This window comes from Lonchura striata, chromosome 14, assembly GCF_050655825.1.
Source record: "Lonchura striata isolate lonStrDom1 chromosome 14, ASM5065582v1, whole genome shotgun sequence".
NCBI classification, from domain to species: domain Eukaryota; kingdom Metazoa; phylum Chordata; class Aves; order Passeriformes; family Estrildidae; genus Lonchura; species Lonchura striata.
In genome coordinates this window covers 1,844,381-1,869,390 of record NC_140716.1, presented here as the reverse complement: position 1 = coordinate 1,869,390, position 25,010 = coordinate 1,844,381, and the positions used below count along the sequence as shown (strand labels likewise).

General features: G+C 49.0%; 1 protein-coding gene across 7 annotated transcripts; it reads left to right on the top strand.

Moving 5' to 3' along the window:
• The first annotated feature begins 809 nt into the window (after positions 1-809).
• On the top strand, positions 810-24,775 carry LOC116184176 (uncharacterized). 7 transcript variants are annotated; one of them, XR_014958500.1, is made up of 8 exons: positions 810-3,598; positions 4,501-5,298; positions 5,588-5,657; positions 7,859-8,084; positions 12,021-12,150; positions 20,278-20,463; positions 23,594-23,735; positions 24,052-24,775. XR_014958500.1 is itself a non-coding variant. In XM_085592072.1 (8 exons), exons 2-8 carry the CDS (start codon positions 5,196-5,198, stop codon positions 24,055-24,057), a joined length of 873 nt encoding a protein of 290 aa, XP_085448198.1. In that variant the 5' UTR covers positions 810-3,598; positions 4,501-5,195; the 3' UTR covers positions 24,058-24,775. The 7 variants fall into 7 exon arrangements, 6 of the variants coding, with proteins under 6 accessions (XP_085448198.1, XP_085448196.1, XP_085448200.1 ...); XM_085592072.1 differs by lacking the exon at positions 23,594-23,735 and adding an exon at positions 21,985-22,136; XM_085592070.1 differs by lacking the exons at positions 23,594-23,735; positions 24,052-24,775 and adding an exon at positions 21,985-23,489 and having other exon boundaries at positions 4,501-4,700; positions 5,151-5,298.
• The last annotated feature ends 235 nt before the right edge of the window (positions 24,776-25,010 follow it).

The following is a 25,010-nucleotide window of genomic DNA, read 5'->3' as shown; positions in this document are numbered from 1 at the left end:
CGGGGGACACCGCCACTCCAGGACTCTGGGGACACCTTTGTGCTGCAGGACCCTCGCTGCCGCACTGTTCCTAAGCCCCCGCTGTGCCACCCGCGCTTCTGCGGGCTGGAGACATCCCCATTCCCCATCCCATCCCCATCATCCCCATCCTATCCCCATCTTCACCCCCATTCCCATTCCCATTTCCATTCCCATTCCCATTCCCATTTCCATTCCCCATCCCCATCCCCACCATCCCCGTCCCCCTTCCCATTCCCCATTCCATCCCTATTCCCCATCCCATCCCCATTCCTCATTTCATCCCCATTCCCCATCCCATCCCCATCATCCCCATCTCCACCCCCATTCCCATTCCTATTCCCATCCCCATTCCCATCCCCATTCCCCATCCCCATTCCCCTTCCCATTCCCCATTCCATCCCCATTTCCCATCCCCATCATCCCCATCCTATCCCCATCTCCACCCCCATTGCCATTTCCATTCCCATTCCCATCCCCATTCCTCATCCCCATCCCCACCATCCCCATCCCCCTTCCCATTCCCCATTCCCCATTCCATCCCCATTCCCCATCCCATCCCCATCATCCCCATCATCCCAATCTCCACCCCCATTCCCATTCCTATCCCCATCCCCATCATCCCCATCCCCATCATCCCCATCCCCATCATCCCCATCCCCATCATCCCCATTCCCCATCCCCTTCCCCATCCCCTTCCCCATCCCCTTCCCCATCCCCTTCCCCATCCCCTTCCCCATCCCATTCCCCATCCCCTTCCCCACCCCATCCCATCCCCATCATCCCCATCCCATCCTCGCCCCCCCTGCCCGTCCCTAACCCTTCCCCTGTCCCCGCGCAGCTCCCGCACGGTTCGCCCATTGACACGGGCTTGGCCGGGGTGCCCACTTGGCCCCGGGGCTCCGCGGGGCTGCTGCCAGGCGGGCCGGGCCCCGCGGGCTGCCAGCCTCCCTCTCCCGCATCCCGGAGCGCTGCCAGAGCGCCGCGCTGCCGCTGCCAGCTCCGGGAGAAAGCGCCGAGGCAGCCGCACACAAAGAGGGGTTTATAGCCCGGCCGGGCACCTGACACGGGGAGGAGGGAGGGCTGAGACGTGCTTAGCCCCGATAATCCCCAGTTCGAGTTTAATATCTTTTTTTATTTATTTTTTTTTTTTTAATCAAAAGCACGGCAACAGCTGGGGCTGAGGCTTTCCAGGAGATGAACTCATGAACAACTGTTCAAAATAACTTTATTCGCGCTGCTATTAGATCAGGCCACTGGGGAGCCACCAATTATTTGTGATTGCTGCAGGCAGATAAGGCTGGGGCAGAGCTGAGCACCGCCGGGACCGAGGGCACCGAGGGCTTTGGGCACCTTGGCTGGGCAGGTCCAGCAGCCATCCCGGGTGCCAGGGGGGAGCAGGGCAGTTTTGGGCAGGTGGACATGCAGGAGGAACTCGTGTGCTCCAGGCAGGGAGATCTGAGACATTTCTGCCTCAAAACCAATTAACAGCCGTGCTGCAGCTAATTAGCCCGTCCACATTTGGGTGCCCACTTTGTTCATCTCGTTCACAAGCCCCAGGGCTGGCAGAGCATCGGGGGAGGACGAGAGGTTTGGGTCAGGGGAGAGAGTGAGAGGTCTGGGGATGGACAGATCTCTTCCTGGCAATTCCCAGCTTTGTGGAGCAGCATTCCCGTGTCCCCCACGGTCCGGGCAGGGCAGTTCCCAATCCTTTATCCCATCCCACAGATCAGCCGGCTGAGGCCAGTGCTGGACCTCTCTCCTTTCCAGCAGGCACAAAGCTGAGTGGGAGCTCTGCTCTCCAGCAGGAAAATCTCTTGAGCTGAGCCCGGGGGAGCTGCAGGGCCCGGGCTGCCCTGGCCAGCACAGACTCCATGAGCTCAGAGCTCCTTTCCACTCCTCACTCCTGTGACTCAACAGTTCTGATCCCTGGGGAATTCTTAAAAATAACCTGGATGGAGCGGGGAGCAGGCCTGCCTTGGCTGGGAGGTCGGGCTAACAGCACTTTTCCACGGGGCTGTTCCATGATTAATCGAGACAAGAAAAGAAAAGAGAGGAGGAAATTGATAAACACAATGGTAATTCCAGCCAGGATTTGCCTCAGTCAGGTTATTAGAATCCTGACATCATGTCTTGAAAAGAAGACTGGAAATAAATCTCCGTGAGATAAGATCTGCCTGGGGGAGCGGAGGTGCACCAGGATGACCCAGCCATGGAGGGGTCCCCCAAAAGTTGTTTCCCCCAATTTTCCTGGGTCCCGGAGCAGCAGCAGGAGCCTGTGGCTTCCAGGGCAGCCTCCCAGCTGGTGCCTGTGCTCCTGAGCCCGTCCTGCTCGGGAAAAGCCATTCCCAGGCAGCCCCAGGTGGGGGGAGCTCATTTCCTGCCAGGTGATTCCAGCACAGCAAAGCCTGGGAAGTTTTGGGATGGAGTCTCCCGATGGATGCGGGGCCTCAGCCACACCTGGAGCTCTCAGAGGGATCCGGAGGAGCTGGAGCTGGAGAACTTCCCAGAGGGGCAGCTCAGCTGGGATGGGATTTTTGGGATCCACAGCAGGAATTCTCCTGCCTCCTCAGCCCTCCTGGCTGCTCCTGGACAGGTGGGGAGCAGGATGAGGTCACCCAGGGATGGGAGGTCACCCAGGAATGTCAGGTCACCCAGGGATGTGAGGCCACCCAGAAATTTGAGGTCACCCAGGGATGTGAGGTCACCCAGGAACATGAGGTCACCCAAGGATGTGAGGTCACCCAGAAATTTGAGGTCACCCAGGAACATGAGGTCACCCAGGAACATGAGGTCACCCAGAAATTTGAGGTCACCCAGAGATGTGAGGTCACCCAGAAATTTGAGGTCACCCAGAAATTTGAGGTCACCCGGGGATGTCAGCCCAGTTCCCTCTCCAGCCTCACCTGCGGCACTGGGAATTTGGGAGTTGCTGTTTCAGGAACAGTTTTTTGCCCTTTTTCCGCCCCTAAATGTCCCCACTCGTGGTTGGTTTTGGTCTGGAATGAACTCCATCACCGGAGCTGCCATAACTGGGATTTCATGGGTGTCCTCGAGGCCTTTAACCCTTCCCTCTCCAAGCAGAGACGATGGATCCCTAAATCCTGCCCAGTCCTGGGCTCGGGGCCGAATTCCCGGTGAGGAATCCCTGTCCTGTCCCCCATCCCCAGAGCTTCATCCCTGGGAGCCAGCGCTGCTCCCAGCCCCTGCCCCGGGGGGATCTGCTGCAGGGCCACAATTCCTTTTCCTCTCATTTATTTCCTTTAACAGGTGAATTTTTACCTGTGAGCACTCGCTCGGTGACTTCTCCATGTGCCTTCCTCCCCTCCCACTGCTCCAAAATCCCACAGAAAATCCCTGCTGGGAGGAGGAACCCGAGGCAAACACCCCGCGGAGCTGGGACCCTCCCCAGCCCAGGAAGACACCAAAAATCCCATTAATGGCAAAATTCGGGGAGCAAAAGTTGGGGTGTTGCACCCCCAGATCCCCTACAGCATCTCCCGGCAGCCTGAGAAAGTTGTATTTTTAAATACATGACACTGTGGTGTTAAATACCTGATATTAGGAAGGATATCTTGAAGTAATTACTGTTGGTTTTTTTGGTGGTTTTTTTTTGTTGTTGTTGTTGTTGTTGGGGTTTTTTGTTTGTTTTATTTTGTTTGGGGTTTTCTTTTTTGTTATTGTTTGTTTGTTTGTGGGTTTTTTTGTTTGGTTTAGTTTTTTTTTTGTTTGGTTGTTTTTTGTTTGGTTTTTTTGTTGTTGTTGTTGTTGTTTTGGGTTTTTTGAGGGGTTTTTTTTGTTTTTTTTTTATTTAATACAGGTTTTTTCGGCCCAGTCCCTCATTGCAGAGGTCGGGGTGCCGAGCTGGGATCTCGGGATATTTTTCCCAGTTTTCCCTGTCGCGATCCGCAGGCGACAGTGCCCTCTAGTGCCCCCCGCCCTGGCACGGGAGCCGGCCGAGCCCCCGAATTTTGTACTATATATATATATTTTATATATTATAAGATGTGTTAAGTATTATAAAATACATTACATTAATATTATTATATTGTAATATAATATAATATAATATAATATAATATAATATAATATAATATAATATAATATAATATAATATAATATAATATAATATAATATAATATAATATAATATAATATAATATAATATAATATAATGTAATATAATATAATATAATGTAATATACTATAATATAATGTAATATACTATAATATAATAGAATATGCTATAATATAATAGAATAGAATAAATATAATATAATAAATAGAATAGAATAGAATAGAATGTAATATACTATACTATACTATAATATAATGTAATGTAATATAATATAATGTAATGTAATGTAATATAATATAATATAATATAATATAATATAATATAATATAATATAATATAATATAATATAATATAATATAATATAATATAACATAATATAACATAAATGTTCCTTGTCTCTGCCAGGGAAATCTGCTCCTCCAGGACTTCCCATCAAGCAAAACCAAAACCCACGCGGGAGGTGAACGTGGATTTTTGCTGTCTGAGGCCGGGGCAGCCGTTTCGAGCCGTTCAGCTGGGGGGGACGGGGGGAATTTCTCCGGTGAGGCACAAAAATTTCATTTCCCCGTTCGGAGGATCCGTCAGCGCGTGGAGCCAGGCCTGGAGTAAGAACCTGATCCCTGTGGAGGCGGAATGAAAGGGAAACACCTCAGGATTTGTGTCCAGTGAAAAACAACGTGTCCACGATGGAAAACCTTGTGGGGTTTGATGCTAATTTTCGTGGTCACCTTGGCTGCGCTTGAGGAAGTGGCCGGCGCTGCCAAGAGCGAATTTCCCTGATGATGGATGAGGAATCAGAGCAGAAAATAAATAAATATCAGCAACACCTTTTCTTTTTCCTGCTTTTCTGGCAGATTGGTGTCATCCAAGGTCACGCATTTGGGCGCTGGAAGCGCGGCCAGAGCTCGGTGCTTTCAAATCATGTTTTAGTCAGAGCAGCTTCTTTAAGGGCTGGGTTAAAAAAAAAAAAGAAAAAGAAAAATTGAAGTGGAGTCTCCCAAAAAATTCCTGTTCATTAATTTTCAGCATTAATTGTCTTCTCTCCTTGTGTTCAGGCTTGGAAGAAGCTCCCCAGTGGGAATGTGGAAGGTGCCCTGCCCATGGAAGGGTGGAATGAGATGATCCTTGAAGCCCCTTCCACCCAAACCATTGCAAGAATTGCTTGTTTTCCTCCTGAAGCCGCTCCTGCATCCCCCACACCAGGTACTGACCCCCCTAGAGTTGATTTTTTTATCCTGTCCATAGAAAAAATTGGAGAAAATGGAGGATTTTTGGACAAAACTCCACAAATCTCACCAAGCAGGGAAATTTTGTTCCCCTCAGCAGAAAGATTGTTCCCCTGAAAAATTTCAGGACTGGGGGCTTTTGCGGTTGCTTTTGTTTTGTTTTGGGTTTTTTTGGGGAGGTTTTGGGGAGTTTTTTGTTTGTTTTTTGTTTGTTTGTTTGTTTGTTGTATTCTTTATTTTTTATTTCTATCTCCCTCTCCAAAAAGGATGGAAGGAGATGTGTGAGGTGACAGCAACGACAGAGACTCCGATGGAGGAGGACAGAGCTGGCCTGAGGTGAGGGAGGGATGGAACAAACGGAATTTATGGCAACCTTTGGAAAAATGATAAATGGGAGCTGTAATTTTTATTGGGAAAGGGGAGCAGAGCACGGGTGAAGGACCAGAATAATCAAAAAATCATAAATTAGAAGTGGAGTTTGACAGGAGCACACAAAGCTTTTGGCTGGTGGATAAAGGAGAGTTGCTCCTGGAGTAAGAGCCAGGGAAATGCACGGGAATTTCCTGCAGGAAGATTTTCTGGGGAGTCACGTTGGGATGGAGCTGGGGAAGGCAGGGATGGGGATGGGAGAAGCTGGGATGGGGATGGGAAAAGCTGGGATGTATTGTAAACACAGGTGAACCCAATGGGAAGAAATGACAATGTCTGACTCAATTCAGAAGGCTGAATGATTTCTTTATTAAAACTATACTAAAATATTAATGTATTATATAAAAGGAGGATACTAAAACTACAAACTACTTTCTCTGACTCTAAGACAACTCATGACCCTCTCTGAGAGCCCAGCCCCAGGTGGGTTGGATTGGGTTGGGTTGGATTGGGTTGGGTTGGGTTGGATTGGGTTGGATTGGATTGGATTGGCCACCAGGCTCAAACAATCCTCACCAGAACCCAACCAAGCATCACCCCAGGGAAACAATTCTCCAAACACATTCCACATGGGAAAAACAAGGAACAGAAATAGAAATTGTTTTCTTTTTCTTCCCTCTGTGCTCCTCAAAAAAATCCTGAGAGGGAGAGAAATGTGCTGGCCACAGGGATGGAGCTGTGGAAGGCAGGGATGGGGATGGGAAAGGCAGGGATGGAGCAGGGAAAAGCAGGGATGGGGTTGGGAAAGGCAGGGATGGAGCAGATGTTGAGTGCAGGAGAACACCGGGAGCCTGGCAGGATAAATCTGGAGAATTAGCACGTGGGAGGCCGCCAAAAGGAGCAATGTGTTTTGGTCATCACCGGGAAGTGCCGACCCCTCCTCCCGCAGCCCCCGGACCTCGGGCACCGAGCAGATGTCACTCAGCCCCCGATTAACACGTTACCGAATTTCTGCCGGCGTTTCATAAAAGTTTGACGTAACACGCAGGTAATTGCTTCCAAATGGCAGGGGAACAATGTGGCCCTCTGTGCCTGGCATTGTTTTAGGTCAGGTGAAAACTCCTCTGGTTGCCTCCAGTTCAGGGAAAATCCCCCCAGCTGCTTTTGCGGTGGCTCCGGAGACAAAGGAACGCTCCGGGAAGAGCAGAGACTTCGGGCCAGGAATATTTGTTCCCCAATATTTGTTCCTCGGATTTGTTCTGATGTGCACACGCAAGAAAAACGATGCTGGGAGATGCTGTTCCAAGAGCACGGAGTGGCAGGCCAAGGGGGAACGGATTGGAACTGCCAGAGGGCAGGGATGGATGGGGAATTGGGATACAGGAATTCCTCCCTGGGAGGGTGGGGATGCCCTGGCACGCATTCCCAGAGAAGCTGTGGCTGCTCTGGATCTCTGGAAGTGTCCAAGGCCAGGCTGGACAGGGCTTGGGAATAGTGGGAATAGCGGGAATAGTGGGAATAGTGGGAGGTGTCCCTGCCATCCAGGGGTGCCACTGGATGAGCTTTAAGGTCTGGTCCATTATGGGACTCCCGGAGATCTCAGGGTGCTCCAAAGGCTCTTTCCTGTCCAGCTCCAGTGCTTCCCATCCCACCAGGATAAATCCCCTCCAAATCAAATCTCCCCCAGCCCAGAGCAGTGAGGACACACAGGAAGGACTCCTGGACTAGAGCCAGCCTGGGGAAAAAGGAGCAAAATTTGGATAAAGCTCATGGAATGCTGATGCCTTGATTTTTTTTTTTTTTTTTTTTTTTTTTTTTTTTTTTGGCCTTCTCTTCCTGCAAAAATCTGTTTGAGGTGTGTGAGCAACACCTGTGCATGGAATGGGATTGGGATCTGAGGAGCTGGACACAGGAACAGCCTGGCAGGAGCTGTGTGGGAATCACCTGGCCATGGAATGGGATTGGGATCTGAGGAGCTGGACACAGGAACAGCCTGGCAGCAGGGCTTTGCCTCGCTCCACACCTCTGTGCTGAAAAGCGATGCTGAGATGAAACCCTGTGGCTCCTTCCCCCTTCTCCAAGGCAAACACAGACAGTTCTATTCCCACTCCCAGAAAAATCCATCTCCCAGCACTTCCCTGGCTTTGTGTGTGCTTTGTTCCATGCAGTGCCGCCGAGCTTGGACGCTTTTTCCAGCTGACATTGAGCTCTGGATGCTGTCTCTTTTCCTCTCCTGCCTCCATAAAGAAGAACAGCAGCCCTTGCTGTGTTTTCCCTGGATCACGGGCTGCTGGGAGCCAAAGGGAAGCTTTGGAGGAGGAGGAGGAGGGCAGGAGGATCCTTTTCCCCAGCAGAGCTGCATGTCAGGCTCTTTGGCCTCCTCAAGCCTTCATGGTGAGCAGCAAATTGTCCTATAAAAATTCTCCTCTGGAGTTTTATTTTGCTAAGGAGCAAGGCCCAGCTTGGAAATTTGGGATTCAAATGTCCTATTTTTTTTTTAATGGACAGCAAATCCAAGAGAAAGGGGCTGAAATCCAATGGGTTCTGCCTCTCCCTGAAAACAAAAAAATCAGGAACCCGTGTTCAGACCAAGAAGGAAGAAAGGCTGGGGAGACACCTGAGAATCCTGGTGTCTCCCCAGCCTTTTCCCCTTTTTCCCTTATTTCCTGTTCCAGCCTGTGGACAACATCCAGGAAATGTGTGCTTGGGGCTCTCTGAGACACCTCTTAAAAATCTCCAGAGGTTGGAATGACAAAGATCCTCCCATTTTACCCTGATTATAAATAAGGTGCTAAGCAGAAATATCTTTCAAAAAGGAATTTCGTCATCTTTTCACCTCTGGTTCCCAATGCTCCAGCTTGGATTATCCCTAAAAAGGAAGCTTCAAACCCCACCCTTCTTTCCCTTCTTTGGGAATGCTGAGTAGCCTGGGACAGTGGAAGTGCAGGAGGATGCAACAGGGGGATGGTTAATGTCCCTTCCAACCCAAACCATGCCAGGATTCCATGCTGGAATCACTGGGCAATATTTTGCCTTTGCACCTTGAGCTGGGAGTCCAAGGGGGTTTGAAGGGATTTGAAATCTGTGCCTGAGATTTGTGCTTGGTGCCACTCTCTGAGAGCTCAGAGCTGGGGTTAGCCAGAGCAGCTTTCCTGGGATCTGAGGCACCTGGAGCAATTCCCAACAATATCCTTCCATGGCCTGGCAAACCCCATCCCCTCTGGTTTCCCCAAACACGTCAGCCTCCCTCAGTCTTGGGCTGTGAATCTGCCCCAAAGCGGGGCCAAAACTCCTCTGAATCTGGTTTTCCCAGTGACACAGTTGGAGCTGTATTGTAAACACAGGGGAACCCAGTGGGAAGAAATGACAATGTCTGACTCAATTCAGACATTATTCAGAATTATTTCTTTATTATAACTATGCTAAAATATGTTAATATACTATATAAAAGGAGGATACTAAAACTACAAACTACTTTCTCTGACTCTAACAAAACTCGTGACCCTCTATGAGTCCAGCCCCAGGTGGGTTGGGTTGGGTTGGATTGGATTGGGTTGGATTGGATTGGATTGGATTGGGTTGGGTTGGATTGGATTGGGTTGGATTGGATTGGATTGAATTGGATTGAATTGGATTGGATTGGATTGGATTGGATTGGATTGGATTGGATTGGATTGGATTGGATTGGATTGGCCACCAGGCTCAAACAATCCTCACCAGAATCCAACCAAGCATCACCCCAGGGAAACAATTCTCCAAACACATTCCACATGGGAAAAACAAGGAGCAGAAATAGAAATTGTTTTCTCTTTCATTTCTCTCTGTGCACCTCTATGAAAAAATCCTGAGAGGGAGAGAAATGTGCTGGCCACAGAGCTGCAAATGCAGCGTGCAGGATTGGGATGGGCAGGGCTGGGAACAGCATCCTCCTGGCCACAGGAGCATCTTCAGCTGCACAGAGCACGGAGACAAATGAACTGGAGGAAGCGTTTCCTCTGCCGAGGGCTCTCACCCGCCAGCTCCCTGCTCCAGCAGAGGTCAAGAGTTGAAAAATGAAGAGGAAAGGAAAAGGGATAGAAAGATCCATCTTCCCTCGTGAAATCCCTAGAGCAGGGGGCATTTGGAAGTCATTTTTCAGCGGGCTGAGAGCTGTTTCTGGCCTTTAGCAGACATTATTCTCTCCTCAAACCTCATCGATTTGGATGTTGGGAAGTGTTTCCCGCCATCCTCACGGGTGTTGGAAGAGCAGCTTTACCCTGGGTGCGACTCCCACGTCCTGGTTTGGGTTTTGGGCTAAGAGGGAGCCAAATTCCCACTGCACATGGCTCTGTTCCTCAAAATTCCAAGGTTTTAAAGGCATTGGGGCTGAGATGCAAAGAGGAATGAGTGGTTTGGGTTCATGCACAGGGAGGGCTCTGATAAAACCCATGCAAGGAGAGGAAGGAGAGGTTCAGCCTGGCTAAAGGGAATCTAAATAAAATTCCTTTCTGGAAGGAAGTCAAGAAAATTATTTTCCTTCTGTGTTTCTGTCTCTCTTCTTCTGGCTTATAAAAACACCTTGGCTGGGATATTCCACCAGCTCTGCCTTTTATGAAAAACCCCTGCTCAGGCTGTGCAGATTTCACGCTGTTCCATGAAAGTAAAATTTTATGACCAGAAGCTGAAATTAGGAAGGAACTTTTTTTCCCCCCGTTGTTTGTTGTCGTTGTCATGGCTCGGATTTCGATGGTAGTGGGGAGAGATTGTTTATTTCTGCTTTTTCTACAGCACAGCCAGGTCTGAGCTCCCCAGGGTTTTTCGGGATGCTGCTCCAAACAGGTGCTGGTGGTGGGAAGCTGAGCACGGGGTGGTGATGCCTGCCCTGGAGCAGGAAGAGCTCTGTGGCTCTGTGAGGACAGATGTGTGGGAGGGCAAACACCCCAGGGACACGGGTGAGCAGCCTGGAACAGCCTCGTGGGGTGACAAAGTGACAGAGTGGGAGTCGTTCCCTCCTCCCCTCTGGAAAGGCAGAGCCCGTGGATCACAGCTTGCTCTGAGCTCACATCCAACACCAGCTGCTGCTTGGCTGGCGGGTGCCAGCAGCCTTTTCCTGCCATTTCTCACTTGAAATGTTGCACTTCTGGTTTTCCATTAATTCCTCCTCCTCTGCTAAAAAAAAATCCTACGGAAAGGAGGGAAAAAAACCATTCTAAGAGTTCACTTGGTTCCTCTTTACTGGGTGAGTTCCAGTGACCCTGGGGGGCTGTGACATCTGAAGGGGTTAAAGGAGAGGTGCACAGGGTTAGATGAAAGTCAGAGCTGCTCATTCCAGTGTTGGTTCCTCCTGCTTTCCATCCCCAGGGTCCATCCCTGCATTCCCTGGGACAATTCCGAGCCCCCTGGGTGGTGGGAACAGCGACTGGGACCATCCACCCACCCAATGCATCTCCAGAGCTAAATAAATCTGGAGCATAAAATAAATAAAGCATAAATCTGGCTGCGTTACAGCTCCTTAAGCCATAAATGCAGAACTCCGAGGTGATTTTGTCAAGGCTGGGTTTTGTTGGACTGCACTGAGCTGTCCTCTGGTGCCAGCAGGGATTTTTATGCTCCCAGCACCACTGGAGGTCAGGAGCAGGTCCCAGGCCCAGCAGTGATTGTTGCTGTTGAGGCAGGATGGGAATGAAGAGACTTTGACTCAGAAGGATGTAAAACTCCAGTTTATTCAAAATATCCTGCTCTTTTATATAGAGTTTTGTGAGGACTAACCCTATTGGTCTTGAAGTGAAAATAACTTATACTATTGGTGTAAAGTGTTTGATGCACAGTGATAGAGCAAGAGAGATAAAGAATTATTTATATTTTTCTCTAGCTCTTTTTTTAAGCTTCTGCTTGGCTAGAAACTCTCCGTTTCTCTCTTTGACTGAATCTGAGACCCACAGGTGATCACCTGAAGGGTCACAGCTGGGAGCAGACCTGGTGTGCCAGAGGATTCCCACCCTCCTGGCCCTGTTCCCATCAATATTCCCAATTTGGGATATCCCTGCCCAAGAGAGAGCCAGGAACAAGCCCAGGGCAGCAAATTCATCTCTTCCTTCCCCCATCTCCATCTTTTCGGCACCAAGGGCTGAACTTTGTGTCCGTGTGGCCATAAAAGAGCGCAAAAAAAAAAGAGAAAAAAAAAAGCCAAAAAAGGTTTTTTTTTCAAGGCAGCTTTCCAGCAGCGATGAAAGGTCCTGCAGCGGGCAGAGGCTGCTTTGGGAATGGAACAAATTGTGGGTTTATGGCTCCCCTGCGTGTGGGGGGCTGTAAATCTCCCAACTTTTAACGCATCTGTTCTTTTCCGAGCAGGCTACCAACGGCTCAAGAAGGAGAGGGAGAAATATCCGACATTTCCTGACACCGGCTGCCCTCGGGAGTTCCTCAGGAAGGTTTTTAAAGGAATATTTATGGATGATCCTGGTGAATCGGGCCCTAAAAGGTACCTAGAAAGGGCTGGTGTTCATTAACATTTGGGAGCTGTGCATTGAGGATTTCCCTGCGGAGGGGCAAAAGGAATGGAGTGAAAGTGAAGGAGCTCTCGAGTTAATCCCCTTCTTTTTTCAGGTTATTGTTGTTGTTAAATATCAGAACCTTATTTTTGATGGAGGGAAAAAAAATTTATTAAAAGCCCATTTTTGATAGGATTTTCCTTGGAAGTTTCTTTCCGGAATTCCATACTGAGAAAAATAAGAGAATTTTGAGGTTTGTGAAATCCCTCAGAGGTTACTCAGTGTTAATCACTCTGGATTTAGGAATAGGAAAAGCAGCACGGGATGGGTTGGCGGAAGAGCATCCTCGGGCTCTGATTTGCACTGCCTTTTCCTAAAGCCAACTTAAGTTGCTCAAAAATCTTTGTAAATTCAGTGATGAGAAAGTCCCTCAGAGTTTGGGGATGGGTCAAACCCCCCAGGCATTCTCAGGGCTCTGGAGGTTGAAATGACCCCGAGATTGTAAAAAATCTTTTCCTCCCAGCCCCGCAGCCAAAGAAGGAGAGGGAAAGAGCAGGGTCGGCCTCTCTAAGCTGTTGATTTTCCCTTACCCAGAACATCCTTCCTCAAGGAGCTGTGGTCTCTCCACAGGTCAGGCTGTGCCAGACTCCCCTCCTTGGGCTGGTGTTTTTCATTTTACACCAAAAACTGCCTGTGCCACGTGTACAACAGCGTGCCAATATCTGTCATTTCTGTTGGACACTGTGTCTGTCCTTAAACCAACAGAAAAGTGTCACCAGCACAGCAAGGCATGGAGGCAAGGAGGAGGAGGAGAAGGTCAGGACATGCCCAAATCCCTGCATCTTGACCCCTTGAATCCCACTCTAAAAACCCCAAAATTCTGCTTTTTCACCCTGTGTTAATTCAACTACCACACCACTCAAACCCTTGTGGCTTGCAATTCCTCACACAAATCTGGCAGTTTTTTCCATGGGTTAAAATCAAAGCCACAGGTGTTTTTGACTTGGTGCCAGGAGCAGCCAGGGCAGCCAGAGGGATGTGCTGGGATCCCAAGGCATGAGGATCAGTGCCCAGAGCCCCCAGACTGTTGTTTTTGGGTCTCCTCCCATCCCTGGGATGATTTCAGAGGGACAGAGGCTCAGCTGGAGCTGAGGCTGTGCATGCAGAGCCCTCGAGGACTCCAGCAAGGATTTCCTGGGAGAAGCAGCTGGGCCACTCCTCTTTGTCAGGGGTGATGTGCAAAATTCCAGGAAAAAACAGGAAGTAAAAATAAATCCTTCCTTCTCCTCACAAGCTTTGCAGCTGTGGAACCTCAGGTGTTCCTACATGAGGGCAGTGGCAGCCAGAAGGACCTTGTTGAACATTTTCATCCATGAAAAAATGCTTGGATTTGGCTCTGCTCAGCTCTGGGTGCTCTTGGAACGAGGCAGGAGTGAAGAGCTCAGCCCAGGCAGAGCAAACCTGTCCCCAAGCCCCGAGATCAGAATCCCAGAGAGGCACAGGGCAAGAACAGGGGGATTTTCTGCCCTGAAATCAGGATCCCAGAGAGGCACAGGGCAAGAACACGAAAATTTTCTGCCCTGAGATTGAGACTGGGGTCCCAGAGAGGCACAGGGCAGAACAGGAGGATTTTCTACCCTGAGATCTGGATCCCAGAGAGGCACACGAGAATTTTTTACCCTGAGATCAGGGTCCCAGAGAGGCACAGGGCAAAAACAAGAGAATTTTCCACTCTGAGATTGAGATTGGGGTCCCAGAGAGGCACAGGGCAGAACAGGAGGATTTTCTGTCCTGAGATTGAGACTGGGGTCCCAGAGAGGCACAGGGCAGAACAGGAGGATTTTCTGCCCTGAGATCTGGATCCCAGAGAGGCACAGGGCAAAAACACGAGAATTTTCTACCCTGAGATTGAGACTGGGGTCCCAGAGAGGCACAGGGCAAGAACATGAAAATTTTCTGCCCTGAAATCATGATTCCAGAGAGGCACAGGGCAAAAACACAGGAATTTTCTACCCTGGGATCAGGGCCTGGGGAGGCACAGGGCAAGAACAGGAGGATTTTCTGCCCTGACATTGAGATCAGGGTCCCAGAGAGGCACAGGGCAAGAACACGAGAATTTTCTACCCTGGGATCAGGGCCTGGGGAGGCACAGGGCAGAACAGGAGGATTTTCTGCCCTGAAATCAGGATCCCAGAGAGGCACAGGGCAGAGCAGGAGGATTTTCTGCCCTGAAATCAGGATCCCAGAGAGGCACAGGGCAGAGCAGGAGGATTTTCTGCCCTGAAATCAGGATCCCAGAGAGGCACAGGGCAGAGCAGGAGGATTTTCTGCCCGATGAGCTGAGCTGCAGCTGCTCTGCTCCAGCCTCAGGGGAGGCTGACAAGGAGGGGGAGCAAAGGCAGGGTGACTTCAGCAGCAGGACAAGGACAGGCTGGTGTCCAGCTGATCCTTGTGAAAGCCTCTGGAGCGTGCTGGGAGCCGTGCCCAGCCCCAGCCTGCCCGTCCTCCCTCGCTCACTTCTAACCCAATACTGCCTTCTTACCACAGGCATGGAAAAGGAGATTTTTTTTTTTTTTTTTTTGCTTCTCAGTGACCTCGTGAATCCAAGACCCTGCCAATTCTCCATCCATGTTGGCATTTAAAACATCAACACCTCCCTCCCCAGATGGAAAGGGAGTCAAAGGTCCTGTGCTGCCCTGTGCCCTTTGCTCTCCCTCTGGCCTCAGCTGGGCATTGGCCTTTAGGGAAGCCCCCTCTGCTCCACTAAGCTGGATTTGCAACCGTGGCCTTGTGATCCTGCACCCAGAGCTGCAGTGGGACGGGGAGCAGCTCTGGGGAGCCCTGGATTTATCACTCCAGCTCAGGAGCTGCTCTGGGACAGCTGGGTTTGCTCCGTGGCTGTGCATCCCCAGCCCCTCACTTCGCTCCCACGTGTCTCCAGCACCTCTGCTCAAAAGAAAAGCTCCATCTCTGCCTCCTCTTTGGTTCTGCTGAGACTCTGCTTGGATCTGGCACAAACCCTCCCCAAAAATAACCCTGGCACCTCTCCCAGCCGTGGGCGCCAGGGCTCCTGGGGAAGGGGATGGCTGAGATCTCCTTTTTGTGGCTCGTCCTCCTCACCTCTGCCACCTCACTGCCTCCAAATTTACAAGGTTCCTTGCCTTTCCAGCTTTTGCCTCCTCTCCTGGGTTCACCTCTGCCCCGTGGAGGCCTCTGGAAGCACAAAGGGGTTTTTGGTGTGGCTGCCTGCAGAATGTGGCATCGACAAGTGGGAATCCAGGGATTCCCTCTGGCTGCCCTGGGACCCATGGACAGAGATCACAGACAGTGTCTCTCTACAGAGCCCCCAGAGACACTGGCTGTGATCTCTGTCCATGGAAAAGAGTTTTCAATCTTACAGGATCAATTACCAGCTCTGAGGGTTTGATATCAGCAATAATTAAGTGTGGCACGGGTGCAAAAGTAAAATTTTAGGATTCTAGATGAGGGGTCCCAAGGGGACAAGCTGGAGGAAATTGGGTGTGCCTTGTCCTTTTTCTCCTTCTTCATGCCCTCCATGTGTCACTGTGGTGTTGGCATTTTTCTGTTGGTTCAGGCTGGGGACACACTGTCCAACGTAGGTGACAGATATTGGCACGTTCTTGTAAATGCAGCCCAGGGAGTTTCTGGTATTTAATGTTTGTCACATCCCACTGAGGGCAGAGCCCCACACGCTGCCCTGCAGGACAGAGCTGGGCAGGGCAGCAGAACATGTGAGAGATCAACAGAATAAACAACCTGGAAACCAGCACAGACCAATTATGGCTTCTGCTTTGGCAGCGGGGCTGACAGACAGAGACTTTCTACAATCTCAGAATCATCAATACCTCAGATTCCGACACCGACAAAGCTGTAAAAGTGGCCAATAAATCCAGGGAGTTTTCCTCCTTTCTCTGCTTCCTCTGGGATGACATGAAGGTGCAGCAGGGAGGATGAGGCTGGGATCCGGTTCTCTTTGTTGCCCAGCCTGTGGGTAAATTTTCTTCTGGCCTGAGAAGAGTTTTGAGAAATTTTTACAAAGGAAAACAGAGGGATAACAGCCACGGGTGCTCGTGGGCTCTTCCTGGCATCCTTGCTCTGGGAAGCAGCCCTTAGGTCAGGGGTGGATAATCAAAACTGGAGGGAAAACCAAGGGCCTGGTGCCCAGCTGGTACAAATTGGCCAAATCCTTCTGATTTTAATGAGTTTGACCCTCACAGTTGCCTGTGTAACTCCCTCACGTGCTCCTGGGGAGAGGCATGATGAGGAGAAGTTCTCCCTCTTGGAAATCTCTTCGCCTTCCCTGTGCAGAGGGAGGCTGAGTTCTGGCTGATCCAGGCAGGCTGGAGGAACTCTGAGACAAGGATTTGGCTCGGCTCTGTGGCAGAGTGGAATATCTTCCTATTTAAGTACATAAACCGCAGGAAAATGTCCCAAAATGGTGGGAACGAGCCTCGAGAGCAGCCTGTGCTGTGGGGAAAGAGCAGCAGGAGAGGTTCAGGAGGGCTGGAAGGGCAGCCTTGGCCATGCTCTGGGGACAATCCCCTGTCCTGGGGGTCTGCACAAGCCCAGGACCCACCTGCAGTGCCCGAGGGGTGATAGAGCCAGCTGGGCTTGGGGTCCCACCTGCCAGGGACACCCTCTGAGGTAAGTGCTCAGCAGGACCCTGACCCAATTTGAGCCGGGGGACCCCCATGGGCAGTGATGACTTGTGTCAAACCAGCTGCAATCCTGCAGTTCTCCCTTCCCTGGGCTGTGGTGGGAAGCAGGAGCCCTTCCCAGCCCCGGCCTTTCTCTGGATTAATTTAAGATGCTGTGAAGTGCGAGGTTTGGGGGTGGGAGATGCTGTCTAAAACTTGTTTGGAGGCCTGGCTGGATAAATCCCTGTGGAATTTAATTTAACTGAGCTGACACCAGTATGAATCACAGCAGCACTCCCAGCTCTTGGACACTTCCTATCAACTGCCTGCAGGGTTCTTGCTTTTTCAAGGGGAGACTAAAAGCATCTCAAAACTATTTCAAGTCCTAAAATAATAGCAGAGGGTTTTGTTTTTTTTTAAATTTCACTGAGGAAAAAACAACATCTGCTATAAAAATCTGCTGGCCATGAGCGGATCCCACTTCTCAGGGTTTGGCTGGTGGAGGCTGGAAGTGCCTCAGCCCCGTGATCCCAGCACATCCCAAAGCCCTGCCTCATCTGTCTGCAGGATTAGGTGGACACAGAGAGGCTGGAGAAGTCGGGATAAAAGAAAGGACAGAGGGAATTTGATGGAAAGAGGAAGGAAATGAAAGAAAGGCTTCCAGGAAAGGGAAGGAGACAACGCTGTATTTATAAATAGTGGGTTGAAGTGAAGGCTCCGGGACACAGGCTGCTGCACAATGAAATCCATGAGGTAGCTGTCTGTTCCCGGGATTTAACTGAAGAGTGACATCTCTTCAGAGGCAGGAAAGTGGTCAGGGCTAAGCATGAAACATGTAAGATGGCAGAATTCAAAAGGATAAACATTATTTGATACCTTATTTATAGGGCACCACAGGGGAAAGGTAAAGGTTTCAGAAAAGAAAGAAGCACTTTAATTTTATCTGGAGATTTTCCAACAATAAAATCTAATCCATCATTCTCCGTGTGTGACTGCTCTTAATGAAAATTTAGAGGCTGTGAGTGAAATTTAGAATTCCCAGGGGATGCTATTAGGAAGATGTCTAGCAGCTATGCAAAACCTGTTAGATCAGAGCCCTGCCAGAGCCTGGCCAGGGCTGCAGTGTGAAAAGGACACCTCAAAATTTGGGGAGCCGAGGCCCCGCCAGCCTCTCCCCGCGGGATTCCTCGGGTGGACGCTCATCCCAGGGCTCCCCCCGGCAGCAGGGACACCAAAACCCAGCCACAGCAGCTGTGCTGATCCCAAAAGAGAGGGATTTGGGCCGTTTGTGTTCGTTTTTCACCCAAAGCACCTCACAGTGCTGGGAGTCGTGGATTTCTCTCGTGCGCTCCCCAGGTTTTTTAACTGATCCCAGGTCAGAGCTGTCGAAAGAAGCAGAGAGAAAACCTATTTAATCAGAGAATCCTGGAGTGGTTTGGGGTGGAAGGGAATTTTAAAGCTTATCCCTTTCCAAAGAAGGGAGAGAAAACCTATTTAATCAGAGAATCCTGGGGTGGAAGGAAATTGTAAAGCTCATCCCTTTCCGAAGAAGGGAGAGAAAACTTATGTAACCAGAGAATCCTGGAGTGGTTTGGGGTGGAAGGGAATTTTAAATCATCCCTTTCCAATCCCAACACCCTCCACAATCCCAGGGTGCTCCAATCCCCATCCAGCCTGGCCTTGGGCATTCCCAGGGATCCAGGGGCAGCCACAGCTTCTCTGGGAATCTGTGCCAGGGCTCCCCACCCTCCCAGGCAGGAATTCCTTCCCAAAATCCCACCTAAACCTACCCAAGGCTGCTCCAAGGCTCATCCAGCCTGGCTTTGGATTTCTCAGCCCATCTTGGAGCTGCACAGGGCCACAGAGTGTCTCTCATCCCTGCTCATTTCCAATCCTCTGCGCTTTATTTTTAATTAAAGCAGATCACCAGACTGTTTCCAACAGTTTTTAATGGCCAAAAAGGGGCTTTGATTATAAAGACAATAATGTTCAATTATCGAAGGGCCTGCATGTACATCATGAATCAGTTTAATACCAGAGTCATTACCAATTATTCAACTGATTCAAAATGAGGCTCCATCAGAAAATGTTAAATCACAGGATGAATCTGTCCTGGGCAAGGCTTTAGTAATCAAAATTATCTCAAAGCAGAAAAAGCTTTTTTAAAAGCAGGGGGGAAAGAAAGGTTACAGCTTAAGCCAGACATTAAATAGTCATGCCAGATGTTAAACAGTTGACTGAAATTGTTGGCAGCTATCAGATGCAAGGTACTACTGGGTGCAGGGCTCTGCCACCAAGTTTGCAATCTGGGCAAGGGGCTTAAATATTCCTGTCATTTTCTGCCTGTGGAAAAGAGGCAATTTGGATTATAGGATAATAACCTCCTAATTCTCAGCAGATGAGCATCAGCCTCCTGCAACATCAAAAACCAAGCCCAAGTTTAACGTGGAACCTTCAGTGGGAGAGGATTTTAAACTCTGCAATTCTGCTGGATCTGTGGAATTAAGCACAAGGACCCCTGTGCCTGCAGACAGCAGAAGGCACCTTGAGAATTCCTAAAATGCAGAACAAAACACCCCAAAAAAGGGTTTGCAGATTTTTCCTGCCAATCTTTCTACCCCAAAATTTACTTTATTTCAATTTTTCCATGAACTTCTGTGCTGGAGAACTCCAGTAGCCCAAGATCACTTGGAGCAGGTCCTGCTGTTCATGTGGGATCTCAATTCCTTGGGTGGCTCTGCCTTTCCCCCTCTCCATCCCATCCCATATCACCCATTGTCCAGCAGGATTTGGGGGCCTGCATGGCACAGATTTATTGTGGGGTGTGGGATCCTTTAGAACCCCTCCTGTGGCAGCAGCCACTGCTGCCATCCGTGGGGGGAAAAATGGGATTTGGCACCTCCAGCTCGGGGCAGGATATGGGGAGGATCAGTCAGGGATCTTTTCCCAGCAGGACACTGAGCACCTCCTGCCCTGCAGGATGAAACCTGCTCTTTCTCCCTGCTCAGCTTGGGGTATGTCAGAAATAATTTCTGTAGTGACAGGACAAGGGGGGAAACTGAAAGAGAGGTGGTTGAGGTGGGATATTGGGAAGGAATTCCTCCCTGGGAGGGTGGGGAGACACTGGGATGGAATTCCCAAACAAGCTGCGGCTGTCCCTGGATCCCTGGCAGTGTCCAAGGCCAGGCTGGACAGGGTTTGGGATAGTGGAAGCTGTAGGGGGTACAATGGGATGGTTTTTGAGGCTCTTTCCAGCCCAAACCCTTCAGTGATTCTGAATTTCTGATGGATGAATGGAGCTCTCCCCAGGCACAAGCACAGCCCCTGTGGTAAATTGTCCCCAGCGCCTGGGCTGAGGCTGAACTAACAAAACCCAGCTGCTCAGACGAGCCAAACCCCACATTTGCTTTAATTTTGAATCATTTTCTCACTCTTTTTCTCCCTCCTTCCTTGCTGCAGAGCTGAGAGCCTGGGCTGGGTTTGCTCCTGCTCGGCACCAGCAGGAACATCCCAGCTCCAGGGCTGGAGGATGGGCGAGGAAAGGGTCAGGACACATCCCCCAACTGCTGAAGAAAAATGTTGGCAGAGCAAATCTTGCCACAGGAAGAAAAGGTTGTCCTGGCTGTTCATATTCCTCCACATGGGGTGAGTAAAACTGTCGGTCAGACCGAAGCGTCTGATGCACAGAGGGGAATAAAAACTCATTAAAGGTCCAAAAGGAAACCCTATTAAAATATCAAATATAAACCGGAGGAGACTTGATCACCCAAGTGCTGGAGGAGTGTCAGGGCTTGAATGAATCCGACTTTTTTTTTTTTTCCCCTGAAAGCAGAGGAAATTCAAAGCCAGGTGGGATGAGGGGCAGGTAGGGTGTCAAAGAGCACTGATAATATTTCAGGGCCTCGCTCGGAGCCGGGAATACGAAGGGGATTTATCCGGTTTTCGGCGGGGAGGAGAGTGCTGGCAGATTTTTGAAGGAATTCCAAGGAGGTTCAGACTCATCTGGTTCTTCAATCGAGGGCTCTTGGCCGCCGCTGTGCCGAGGCAGGAGCATCTCCACTGCTCCCGGCTCGGGAAGCAGCGCCGGCGGCTCCGCGGGATCCTCCTGCCCTGGCCTGGCTCCTGCCCTGCTGGAAAACCAAAAAGAAAAAAGAGCATTTCATGTGTTCTGAACTGCCCATCCTTCTCACAGCATCTCCTTTCTGCTTTACGTGGGCTCGAGAGAGGAAAGAGCAGAGCAAAACGTTTTCTTTCAAGCACCGGAATCTGTGTTGGTCCTGTCAGTGCTGGGAAGGGATGGAGCCTGGTGTCCAATGTGCCTCAGGGCTGATGGACCTTTAAACCAAACTGGGGTTCTGTCAGGATTTCACCCCTTCCTACACACCAGGAAAACCACGTGGGGAAAGAAAAAACAGGATTTATACCTCACCCAGAGCAGCTCTTGCACCCAGAGTCCTCTTTTTGGGGGTTTTCTCCTGTGTGGGCCTCTGGTATCTCACAGGTGTGAAGGCTTTTCCACGGTTTGGGAATTTTTGTCCCATGTCTTTGTGGATTTGAAGTTTTCTGGTTGTGATTGAACTCAGAGAAGGCATGAACGAAGGGTTTCTATCTCTCACAAACCTGTTAAATGTGTCACCTTTGGGATTTGGAGCTGTTCTCCAGTTGAAGTTGGCACCAGAATTCAGGAATGACATTGGGATGAAGTTGTGAGGGGAACATCACTGGGCCATCACCCCAGAAATGTAATTCCCTCACAAAATCAGGGCTCAGGTAGCAGCTTGTTTCTAATTTAGGTGGAACAGACCCCACTGCAGGCCCTGAGCTTCACCCACGTTCCTCGCTCTGCTCCCATTTCCCTCCTGCACAGTGAGGCACGTTCTCATCCCAAGCCCTCCTCCTGAATCCAGGATTTTTTTTGGACACCTGGGCTGGTTTCCTCCCATCTCAGCAACACCAGGGTACAAACAGGTTCCCTCACTGACACATTAGCATCACCTAAATCCTGTTTCCCCCTGAAACCTGAGCAGGTCCCACACAGCAAAGTGCTGAGGGGCTCCCCAAGGGTGAAAAGGGGGGACACGCCCTCACAACCCCATGGAGAAAGCTGGAAAACCCCACAGCTCTTTCCCAAAAGCTCAGTTCTAAGAATCTCCTTTCCATTTCCAGCTCTGAACATCATTTTTGGGGCCAAAAGAGGCATGACAGGAGTCATCTGGGGTGGGCTCAGCTGCTGGATTAGCACCTGCCCAGGTGGGATTGGAGGTTTTGATCCTCAGAGCCTTTTCCAGCCCGGTGATCTATCCCAAACCTTTCACCAGGTACAAACTGAGCAGCAGAATGAAGTAGCAGTGAATGCAAATGGGACGTGAAAGGTTTTTGAACAGATGTTTTAATGGTCTGTTTGCTGTTGTGGTCAGAGAGAAATTCCCTCTGCCTTGAGGAGCTGGAGGGTAGAATCCCACTCCTCTGGCGCTCAGCTGCTCATTGCCAGGGAGCTGAAGTGTCCAGGTGATGTCCCAACAGCTGCAGAGTCTCCTGGAAGGAGGGATGTGAGAATCACCTGTCAAACACATCAATCTGTTTGCATTTCTAGCTGTGCTTTGAGATGTTTCTGGCACAGATTCCAGAGAAGCTGTGGCTGCCCCTGGATCCCTGGCGGTGTCCAAGGCCACGCTGGACAGGGCTTGGAGCGACCTGGGACAGTGGAAGGTGCCTAAAATTGGAACTGGATGAGCTTTAAGGTCCCTTCCAGCTTCTTCTGATTCCATGATGTCAGTCCCAGACCTCGAGCTTGGCTGGATCTGGGCACAAAACCCACCAGGGCAGAGCAGACCGAGCTCAGGCGACGCGAAATTCAATATTTTACACCCACACCACTAAAAATAAGCTGCTGCCGCCAACTCTTCATCTGGAAAGAGGAACCACCCATGTCACTGCGTCTTGGACAAGGCACAGCACTCAAGTCCTGACCATATTTAGCCATAAGATCATCTCCCAGGACTTCACAAAATCATGGAATCACAGGATGCTTTGGGTTGGAAGGAGCCCTAAAACTCATCCAGTCCCAACGCCCTGCCACGGGCAGAGAATCAGGAATTTCTGCATGAGAGCAGAGTTTTAGAGAAAAGTCTTCTGGCCAAGGGCCAGCTCTGCTGTTGTTATTTCTCCCTGCTATCTCCATACTTCATTTCATCCCCCAAATTGCTGCGCTGAGTTCCTCAAGGTTGCTAAAACCGTGTAGTGCTAAGGAGGCAGCAAGGGGGAGGAAATTATGTCTCTAGAAAATGCCCCACAGAGCTGAAATCAGGCCACCTCTTTAGGTGTCGGGTTTAGACTTTGTCATTGTAAGCAGAGAAACTTGAAACATTTTGCCCAAATGTGTTGAAAGCCACAAAGACATTCAAGATTATTCATGGAATAAATATTCATTTGCAGGAAGAGGGAATTTTTTTTTTTTTTGAATGCATGAATATTTCAGGCAGGGTGCGCAGTTGCTTGAAGGAAAAAGGTGATCGTGTTCTGAGTGCTGTTTAATAATATTAAAATATTAAGGATAGCAGGAATTAAAGGTATCAGGGCACTTCATTTTTAAGATGTAACCATGGAATAGAATTCCAGAACGGTTTGGGTTGGAAGGGACTTTAAAGACCACCCAGTTTCAATGCCCTGCCGTGGGCAGGTTCTGCTCCAGTTAAAATCCTTCTTAGATTTTCTTTAACTGATTCCTATTAGTGAAAAATTCCCTCAGAATCTGTCCTCAAACTTTTTCTCCCAGGTGCTGTAACCCCATCACTCTGCTGAGCGACTTTAACCACAAACACATCGCACTTGTAGCCCTGAACACGGGGAAATATCTTTATTTTATTCTCCCGTCGGCTTTTCCCCTTCGAAAACTGGATTCCCTGGGCCAGCAGCAGGTCAGGACATCGCAGCTGGTTCAGAATTCCCGTGGGTTTTGGGGTTTTTTTGTTTTATTTCTTTTATTTTTGAGTCCTGGCTGAGCCTGTGTGGAGCTCTGGTACCATCTAGCGTTACTGGGGGAAGCCTCAGCTGCTGGATGTGGCTTTTCCTCGCTGATGTGAAAAATTCATATTATATGGCTCTACACATAGTTACTTTATGTATTATGTTATATTGATTAGCTGTGATTTTGTACTTAAAATGAAGACTTTAGTAGTTTAAAAAAAAAATAAAGACTCTGTATGTGGGGGGTAAGCTTTTTTCTTTTTTTAGGAATGAGATACTCGCTTTGAGGACCACCTAAATCTTCCAAAGGAGAGGAATTTATGGCTTCTTATCAGAAGAAATTAATTTCTTCAGGCCTTGCTCAGACTCGAAGAGGCCGTTGGGATTAAAAGAAGGAATTGACATATTCCAGACAGAGTTTCTTATTTTAAATAGAATGTATGTATAACCATGATGTATGTATGAATATGCAACAGTGTATGGTTTTTAAGGGTTATTCCTTTGCTCACAAAACATGCTTGTCAGGGTGTAAGTGCCCGAGAGTATCGGGATTCTTTGCCTTTTATTGTCTTGTAATTGTCCTAACTCTAAACTTTATTACTCTAATTGTATTACTATTTTTATAACCATCTTATAATTATGAAAGTTTTTAAATTTTTTAAAACCAAGTGATTGGCGTTTTTCACACTTAGCATCCGAGAGCATCCGGACATCCGTAATTCTTTGTTTTTTATTGTCTTGTAACTATCCTAACTCTATTAATCTAATTGCATTACTATTTTTATGACCATTTGATTATTATTAAACTTTTAAAATTTTTGAAAACCCAGAGATGGGCGTTTTTCACACTTAGCGTCCGAGAACATCCGGACGTCCTGTAATTATTTGTCTTTTATTGTCTTGTAACTATCCTAACTCTATCAATCTAATTGCATTACTATTTTTATGACCATTTGATTATTATTAAACTTTTAAAATTTTTGAAAACCCAGAGATGGGCGTTTTTCACACTTAGCGTCCGAGAACATCCAGACGTCCTGTAATTCTTTGTCTTTTATTGTATTGTAATTGTCCTAACTCTAAACTTTATTACTCTAATTGTGTTACTATTTTTATAACCATTTTATTATTATTAAACTTTTAAATTTTTTTAAAACCAAGTGACTGGCGTTTTTCACACTTAGCGTCCGAGAGCATCCGGATGTCTGTAATTCTTTGTCTTGTAA

Coding starts and splice junctions, on each gene's coding strand:
- LOC116184176 (XM_085592069.1), top strand. CDS start 5,196: ATGGAAGGGTGGAATGAGATGATCCTTGAAGCCCCTTCCACCCAAACC. Junction 5,299..5,587: donor TCCTGCATCCCCCACACCAG/GTACTGACCCCC, acceptor CTCTCCAAAAAG/GATGGAAGGAGATGTGTGAG. Junction 12,151..20,277: donor GGTGAATCGGGCCCTAAAAG/GTACCTAGAAAG, acceptor TCCTTGCTGCAG/AGCTGAGAGCCTGGGCTGGG.